The following is a 9,917-nucleotide window of genomic DNA, read 5'->3' on the forward strand; positions in this document are numbered from 1 at the left end:
CGTGCAATCTCCAGTCTTGAGCTGATGCTGATCCAATTTGCTCCTCTCCTCTCTTCAATAAATCACGTCGGGGTCACCAATTTGTGAGGCGTGTTCGTTTTATATTGAAAAGAGAAGACTAATAAGAGGATATATATTTCACAGTGTGAAATTTATTATGCATTAACGTATCAAAATTAGCATGTATACATGGATCTTCACTGTTTAGGATAAAACAGAAAAGACTGTCCTCAACTTGTTGGTACACAATATTTGTATGGAAAGGTGCTACTATCTGATTGGTCCAAAACTGTTGGGGAGAAGCTGTGGTTTAGACTTAACTCTCCCGTCATTGGTCCCTCAGTCCTCGTCCGATCTCGTCCTTGGCATTGCAACATCCTGAAACAGACACTTTGCACAACCCACAATGCTTCTTGCAAACAGTCATCTCGGCAACCCTGAGACAGCACCTGGACTTGTTTTCCTGTTATCTAATTCTCTGTGCTTTGACACACACACAAGCATTTTAGAGAAGGAGGAATACCTGGCACTGCCTGTGTGTGCATAAAATCAGTTATTTTACTTGGCAGCTGTTTCTTCTAGACCAACATCTGACCATAACCTTGGTGTAAATCTTAGTATCTTATCAAACCCCAACTCCCCTGGCTTCAAGGCTCAGAGGGAATAATGAGCTCTTTTAGAAAAGGCAACAAATCTAATGAAAGCCTGTGGGATGATTAGACCCTGGAAAGCCACTTAGTGCACTAGACTTTTAATCACAAGAGCCTGCAATATCACACAAGTTTTCAGTGTCTCCTACAGAAACTTATTTTCTCTTTATTTTAGTGAACATATAATTGGGTGAAAAGTAATTACATAAACATATCTGTGACATGTAAGTATGTATACTGATGTGTGCTATAAAATAAAACCATTCATAAGCGCGTAAAATAAAAATCACCCTAACAAAACTACTGCCAGTCCCTCTTTTTCTAACAGTGAGTAACCTTTTTCCGCTGCTGAGAGAGTACGTGATACATATGCAATTGGCTGTTCTTGTCCGCCATCCATCCTGTGTGACAACACCGCCCTCACCCCATAGGGTGACGCATCACAGGCCAGGACCACCTCTCGTTCTGGATCAAAGTGCACCAGCAATCGTTCCGAGTGCAGTAGTCCCTTGACCTGCTGAAAAGCTGTCTCTTGAGCTTGCTGCCACTTCCAGGGGCAGTTCTTGTGTAGTAACTGGTAGAGGGAAGCTAACACAGCCAAAAGATCAGGCAAAAATTTACCATAATACTGACCTGAGCTCAGTCACATCCTTAGGGCTCGGAGCTTCCTTTATTGCTCTCACCTTCTCTTCCATGGGAGACAGACCCTTGGCTGAAATCTTGTGGCCCAGATAGGTTACGCTTGGTGCTTTGAACACACTTACTGCGCTTTAAACGCAGCCCGGCCTTGGCCAGTTTTCTCAATACTTGATCCAGGTTTTCCAAATGCTCTTTATCAGTCCTGCCCATGACCAGAATGTCATCCAAGTAGACTGCTGTACCGGGAATGTTTTGGAGCAGATTGTCCATGGTGCATTGGAAGATTGCTGGGCTGGATGCCACCCCAAATACCAGCCTGTTGTATTTAAACAATCCCTTGTGGGTGTTGATGGTAACATACTGCTTAGAGTCCTCGTCCAACAGTAGTTGCTGATATGCCTGACTCATGTCCAGCTTGGTAAAGGTTTGTCCTCCTGCAAGAGTGGCAAACAAATCCTCCACTCAAGGTAGGGGATAAGTATCCAACTGTGCGGCCTGATTTACGGTCAGTTTATAGTCCCCACATAACCCCCCCCCATCTGCTTTAAGCACTGGGACAATCGAGGCCGCCCAATCAGAGAACGCCAGAGGCTCAATGACCCCCAGCTGCAGCAACCGGTCCAGCTCAGCTTCCACCTTGGCCTTCATGGTGTAGGGCACTGGGCAGGGTTTGAAAAATCGAGGTTTAGCATTGGGGTCTACACCTAATTTCACAGTTGTGCCCCTAAGCGTGCCCAGCTCATCTTTAAATACCTCCGCGTATTTCTCCAGGAGGTCCTCCATTACAGTCATGTGTTTTATTTCCCCCCAGTTCATACGAATTTTCCTCAAGATGTCACGTCCCAGCAAGCTTGGACCTTCCCCCTTGACCACGAACAGCCGTCCTGTGGCTCATTGTCCTTGATACTCAGTGTCCACTTTTAAAGTCCCAAGCACCTGGATGCACTCACCCGTGTACGTTTTCAATCTAACATTAGTTGCCGTCAGTGCAGGTGCCTCACTCTCCTGCCACAGTTTCACATAAGTGGCTTGACTGATTACTGAAGCTGAGGCCCCTGTGTCTACTTCCATTTTCAGATGTTTACCATTTATTTGCAGCGTGGCACAAATGGGCTCTGCTCGCGCTTCATTCTGGTCAGCCAGATTAAACATATTGAAGGAGATGTGCTCCTCACTCTCCCCCACCTGCAGATGATGTGTTCTATTTGTGGGCTTGGATTTACCTTTTATCTGATTTTTAGCCCCTCTACATTTCTTTGCAATGCGTCCCTTTTTGTGACATACGACATGTTGCCTCTTTAAACCCACAGTCACTAGCAAAATGTAGACCTCCACATCTATAACACTCCACAGACTTAACTGGCTTGCCGTGTTTCTCCGCAGACATCCGATGAAGCACTCTAGCTTGCCCACTGCCGTTAGCTTGTTGAATGTCTTTTGTGTTGTTAGCTGCCGTTTCCACCGCTTGAGTGATCTCTAGAGCTTTCTTGAACGTGAGTGAGGTTTCTGCCAGCAATCGACGCTGCATTCCATCTTTGTTTATGCCACAGACTAACCTGTCACGTAGCATCTCGTCCAACGTGGCTCCAAATGCACAGTGCTCTGATAACTGTCTGAGTTCCGCCACGAACGCCGCTACTGGAACTCCCTGCTTGCGGGAGTGGGAATGAAACTTCAAACGCTGAACAATCACCGAAGGCTTTGGGTTGTGGTGATTTTGCACTATGCTCACCAGGTCCTGGAAATCGATCTCTCCTGGTCTCTGCGGCGTGGCCAGATTACGTATGAGTCTGTATGTTTTCGCCCCGCACACACTAAGGAGGATGGAACGTTTCTTATCCCCATCGGTGATGTCATTGGCAAGGAAAAAATGCTCCAGTCTTTCCACATACTCAATCCAGTCACTCTCTGACTCCAGAAATTCACTAAGCAAACTTCTTCTTCGACCTAACTATATATATTTATCCCAAGTCCCTCGAACTTCTTTATCGTCGTCGCCAGTGTAATAACTTGATGGAGTACAAACGCAAGCACGCTGGTCAGTTTCAACACTTTACTGAACAACTGCACAACTGTACACAGTGAACACTTGTCTCCCGGGAAGTACTGGTCCCGTGATAGTGCCCTACATAATATGTTCCCCCAAGATGCCTAACTAAGGTTCCTAGCTCCCAATTCAACAGCCTCAAACTATAGCACCAAGGAACTCCAGAGAGATTATACACATCAAAGTCTGTCAGCAGGTTTTCTAGAGTATTGCTGCATATGTGAAAAAGTTGCATAAAGCATTTTGGGTCTTCAGATGTACCTTTAGTTAGTGTTGCTTGCGGATGAAGGGTGAAAAGTTTAAAGTTTTGAGATAAATAAATAACACAAAAAAATCTTAACTAAACAGTCAGCTAAGAATACTACCAACATGACAAAGACAGTAACTTTACTTAGAACTTAGCAGCTGGTGTTTCACCTACTGGTACTTCTAGTTTTGTACACTGGAGGACATGAAAGGTTTTTCCTCCACAGTACCTGGGGTTCTCAATTATCAAACTTGTTTTTGATATTTATGTCTCAATATCAAAATCAAGTTTATGAAAATCTGATTTGTTAATATGGCAATATACTTTAAAAGTGTTTTCCTTGCTTCTGTTGCTGTGGTAGCTCATAAAAACTCTCCTTATGGGGTTAAGTGGGAGTGAACATGTAGGGGTTTGTAAGGCAGATCACTGGCAAACACTTGTTTCCTATTTCACAAGACTGGGTGCAGGTATGTTTGATGTATGACCTGGAGAATCATTTCTATTATAGTATTCAGCTTTTCCCTGAGAACTAGGTGATGAAGGCATTTAAATAATCAAATCTGTCAAAAGGATCATTGTTTTATGACAAAGTAAACTCATAATGCTCGATTAATCTGATTTTACATTTTAATTATATGGCATAACTTGATTAACATTCATTATCTAGTTAAAACCACTGAAGACCTTCAGTATTACAGAATTAGGGTTTAATCTAAGACTACATGGCCAACACTAAGAAAAGGAGGGAGGGTGCATGTGGTGATTATCTCACAAGGGCATACACCTCACAGCACTCTCCCCAGGGCTTTGATGGATGACACCAGCACCACAGAGTGATAGACTATTATTTCACTTTACATTGGATAAATGGCACTGTGGGCTCTAACTTGTTGTCTGCCCCTCTCTTTCTTTCATTTCGCTTTTCCCTGTTTCCCCAGCAGAATGTCATCACAGACCTGATCAAAAGGGGAAAATAGGATGGCAAAGTTTTTGTCTGTGCAATCTGTTGAATTCACTTCCACATTTCAGATTTGAAGTGGATGTGGATAGTGAGAGTGTAGTGGATAATGACCAGCCTGTCCCCACAATCACTGTGTGTGAAATGCATTTCTTTTTCTGGGAAAATGCTTTGTGACCTCAGGTGTGATCAAGCTTTCTTTCTCATTTTCAGACCAGCACTATTCATGGTCACCCTCACAGTATTTCGATGAGGACAGCTACTCTCCTCCACCCAGGAACATGAAGGGTCTCTCTGGCGGCCGCCCTACCCAGCTCCAGCTCACCTCTCCTACCTCCACCCACACCTGCGGCCTGGCTGAATGTGATCATTCCCTGGACCACCACTTCCATCATGGTGACTCACGGCCCCCCTCCTACCTCCTCAGCCCCACTGAGAGTTGCCCCCTTGAGGGTCAACACCGCTGCTCCCCACGGAGTTCCATCCACTCTGAGTGCATGGTGATACCATTGTCCATGTCAGCCACTGACCACTCCATCTCTAGTAGCACTTTCCCCCGCATGCACTATGGAAGCGCTTTGCGGGACAGTGGTGGTAACACTTCTGGTGGCAGGGACTCTCGAGACAACGGGGGCTCATCCTCACACGGAGGCAGCAGCAAAATGAATCCCCGAATCCCAGCAAACCTCCTAGACCAGTTTGAAAAGCAGATGCCACTACATCGGGATGGCTTCCACACATTGCAGTACCAACGCACCTCAACCACAACTACAACTACAGAACAGCGCAATGAAAGCCCCGGGCGAATACGCCACTTAGTTCATTCAGTACAGAAGCTCTTCACAAAGTCACACTCTCTAGAAGGATCCTCAAAGATGAATGGTACCAAAAGCGACTCGCACCGGGAGAGCTCACACCACCACCATCACCACCATCAAGGCCACCACAAACACAGGAAACGCAGCAAGAGCAAAGAACTTAAATATGAAGGCAGTAGCAAGCAACGCTCGGGAGGATGGTGGAGCTCAGATGACAACCTCGATAGTGATAGCACATACAGAACACCAAGCATCATGTCACGGCATCCTGTGGACCACATCAGCCACTGCTACCCTGATTCCATGCACAGTCACCTGGCAGGGGACCTGTCACTAAAGACCTCCAAGAGTAACAATGACGTCAAGTGCTCAGCTTGCGAGAGCATAAGCATGGCACCAGAGGGCAAGTTCATGAAGAGGAGCTCCTGGTCAACTCTCACTGTCAGCCAAGCCAAGGAGGCCTACAGGAAATCCTCCCTGAACCTGGAGAAGCCCATGACACCCACTGACCTAAAGCCCAACCTCAGGCCCTGTCACTACCTGCAGGTGAGTTTGGCTTATTTTAAATTGCATCATTCAGGTTGTATCTCTCTACTGATACTTCTGATCTCCCTGATCAAAAAATCTGCATTCATGGTACTTTTGATGCCACTTGAGTGGAGAAATTCACAGACTACATATTTAGTTTGCTTAATGATCTGTAGATGGGGAAATGGAGGATAAGTTGAAGGAGAAGATGATTTGAAAGGACACACATCTGATTTGATAGTGACAAGCAAGTGAAGAGATGTTAAAAACATTCATCTTAACTCTCCGTCACTACAGTAATTCAGCATCCACTCACCCTAACGTAAAAAAGATCTTTAGGTACTGCAACACAGAAAAGGCCTACACTGTACAACATAAAACTTTTTTCAGTAGGCATGGGTGGTCAATAGACAAGGAAAAGAAGTTGCTCATCTCAGCTGGATTTCTGATTGATCTAAAAGACTAAGGCTTTGTCTGCACTGTAATGACATAAAGGCTTTGTTTGACACTTGCATGTATATTGCAGTGTGGACCTATCCTGTGGCCCAGCATGTGGCTGGTAGTAGAAGGGATCTGGCACAGCAGGACAAATCAATTAACTCCATAAATGATCTGGAAGAGTTGGCAGTATGAGAATAAAAGCACAGAGACCAATGTTGATTTTTATCACTTTGTTTACTTTGATTTCACATAGATTTGGGCTCTAAAAAAAGCTTAGCATTAAGCTCCAGCCCATGATCGGCTATACAGAATGCAACATAGTACTGCAGGGATCAATTCAGAGTGAATCAGCACTTTTCACACATCACACAGGTTTTATATGCATGCTGAAGGGTATGTCAAAAGAGAATGCTTGTTTAAAGATCCCAAATTGCTAATCCAAGCAGGGAAAAATAGATTGTTGTTGCTCAATAAACAACTATGTGACAGCATTGTGTAAGTATTGCCTACAGCCAAAATTAAGTGAGCACTTCAGCACACTGGTATAAGCAGAGGGTGTCTTGTATGGATTATAAATGGTTTTAAATGGAAAGCCAATACATTACTCAAATCAGCCAGTGGAGCCAATGAAAACAATCAGTCTAAGCTTACACCAACAGTTTAAGTGAACTTATTTTGCCTAGAATATTTTTAAGCATGACATATTATCATTCTGAACTGAACATGTGCACTCTTTCATTCAGAGTTTTTTCAATCCCACTAAGTGCAGCAGTCTCTCGGTAAGAGAGTGGCAGTGTTTACTGCCACCACCCCTTCCTTACTTCCATTTGGTCGTTCAGCTGAGGTAGTGTCCAAGTCACTGCACTATAAACACTTCCGAAAATATCCTCCTCTCTTGCTTCCTGCTGCAGGGTTATATTTAGCCCAGCATTATCAATCCAGTCTTTGCAGGGTGACACATCTCGCCTCCCTGAAGGAGAATCAATGCACTCTCAGAGAGCTGGAAGATGTAAGCGAGGGAGGGAGTGAGAGAAAGCTGCAGATGTATACCGCCGAGGTCTGTGCCTCTGTGAATGCATTGATATACTCCAGGAAGCACATGAAAGGAAACGGCAAAAGAGCTGGCTGTTTGTGCTCCCCATGGCTTCTGTTGTTGTTGCTCATCATCAGGAGCAGTCAGGCGGGGAGATAGTGCTAATAGTCAGCACACATTGAGGGGTCACACAAGTTTTCACTTCCTGCTGCTGCTGGATTGGGATTACCAACAATTGTCTGCACTGTAATGACATAAAGTGTCACACTCCAGGGGGAGTGTGTGTGTACTGAATGTTTGTCCATGTGTGATTCTGTTTATTGCACACCAGATGGTTTGATGATGTGCTCGTCACCTTGTTTGCATCCTTGGTTGATGACAGAGGGAATGAAAAACCTGTGAAGAGTGTTATACTGAGGTGTTTGTAATTTAATATGTGCCCATGCCGCAGGTGTGTGATTCTGCGTGTGACAGCGGGGGTTAGCGCATGTTTATGCAGAAGAGATCGATTAACTGGACATTGGGGAAGACAGCAATAGATTAATATTGGCTGCTGTTTCTCCCCTATGACAAATCATGGTAAATCAGACCTGGCATTAGCCATCGCTCTTTGTCTCTGGCTAAGTCATTACACAAATTAGCTCCAATTACCCCCCCAAGATGTACACACACATATCTTGTTATTCCTTCATGAGTTTAACTGTGAATTTAATATTAATGAAAGGAGGTGACTGTGGCAAAACATTCATCTACTGTTGGCGATAAGCTCCCCTGGATGAATTTCAAATTCTGCACAATCTTCATAAAGCTGTGTGGGTTGCCATTTCTCTCTCTCATACAGACACCTTCCACACTAGATATGTAAATACACCTGGACTGCAGCAACAGCTACAATACCTACCTCATCCACCTTCTTTGCATGGAGCCTGTGCCTGCATAGCACAATAACTTTTTCTTACCGACAGCTCTCAGCCTTGAGTAAATCAGTTACTGTTCTCTCTATGCATACAGTACTATAGAACAAAGGGAGGATTAGTCTTTGATAGTTTTGCTGATAGGGCATTACGATGGGATTTAATAAGCCAATTATTTGCAATGTTGGCTTGTCAAAGATGGCGCTTGGAAGGCTGGTGATTAAAATACAAAAGGGAAGTGCAAAAGCAACAGAAACAAAGCTCTCATTGTGACAGAAAGCTACTGTAACACACACAGGGATTCCCTTACTTTTTCCATTAATGGGTTCCCAGATAGCTATCAGACCATGAACCACTACTTAGTAAGATTGTATCCCCAGAACCCTGGGCTCAAACAGCAGTTTGTATCTAAATGTTACCCACCTCTGCTGCCTCAGGGGACAGGGTGGCTTTGTGGTTATGCATCAGTATCTGCTTGTGTTGTTTTTTATTATCTCAAACCTCAATTTCCCTTTGACTATACATGGAGGCAGTCAGGCTATAGCAATTAATAGTCAGTTGTTCAGTCAAACCCTTTTTTGTGTGTGCTACTTCTTTCCCAATCCAAATCATTAATAATGGCCAACTATAAGTGTATCCTAACCCTTGGAGGGTTAATACACATATTTTGTGCATTACTAGCATTTTCTTGCCAAGAATTCATAAGTGTATTAAACATCTTTTAACATGACAGTTCATGCCATTTGGTGCAAATGGTCTGGGACAAGTCTGACCATGTAGTGCATTATAGTCAGAGTTTGGAGGGCATGGTTTTATCCATTATTGTATTGACGTGTTAACATCCAACTATTACATCTGTTTATAATTTACTGTGCAGTCAGGTTTGAACAGCTCTCATCAATCTGTCATAGTCAACCACTTCCAGCAAAGAAAAAAAAATCACACCTAAATGCACTGTACAATATCTTTTGAGCACCAGATGGCCAAGAGACAAAGCCAAACTACAGCAGCTGATGAAGAAAGTCTAAAATCTAGCAAGCTAAGGATCCACATACTGTTGGTGAAGACCAGAACAGAATATTAAGTAACAGAATATTGGGTTAACATTGGTGGTCAGATGTTACTGGTGGCCAGTCTGTGGCCATATCTGCTAGATGTGAAAGCAAGGATATGATAGCATATGAATCAGACATATGATAGCATGTGAACAAAAACAGTGGCTGAACATACAGTATGTAAGCTCATTTTGATTATTTTTTCTTCACCCAGAAAATACTGTAACTTTTTTTATTGCAGCATAGAAAAGAAGGGTGAAGTGCAGTGAATTTCCTCTAGAAATTTTCGCTAGACTGATGGCAATAAATTACACAATCAGCCAGTTAAACACCTGTTAACAGCACATACCTTGGGTGCAGAAGCTAATGTGAATTGTAACAAAGTGACCCAAGTTCACATGAGAGAATTAGTTGGAATAAATGTAATTTATTAAAACTAAAGTTAATGGTTAATGCAGAAAAAGAAACATCAACAGTGACAGAACTGCATGAATGTGCGAGTGAAGCTGATGAAGGTGCAAAAGAAGATGACGGATGTCAGGGTGGATGTCAGCTGAAAGAAGACAGCAGGGCTAAACACTTGGGCA

General features: G+C 43.7%; 1 protein-coding gene across 1 annotated transcript in view; it reads left to right on the forward strand.

Annotated features, from left to right (window-relative positions):
- The window catches only part of dlgap2a (discs, large (Drosophila) homolog-associated protein 2a), a 303,340-nt gene that overhangs the window by 215,171 nt on the left and 78,252 nt on the right, over nt 1-9,917 (forward strand). The window contains 1 exon segment of the mRNA XM_020614558.1: nt 4,755-5,905. Within this exon segment, the coding sequence (XP_020470214.1) occupies nt 4,755-5,905 (1,151 nt within the window).

The sequence above is a fragment of the Monopterus albus genome, unplaced genomic scaffold (assembly GCF_001952655.1).
Source record: "Monopterus albus unplaced genomic scaffold, M_albus_1.0 scaffold147.1, whole genome shotgun sequence".
Taxonomy (NCBI): Eukaryota; Metazoa; Chordata; class Actinopteri; order Synbranchiformes; family Synbranchidae; genus Monopterus; species Monopterus albus.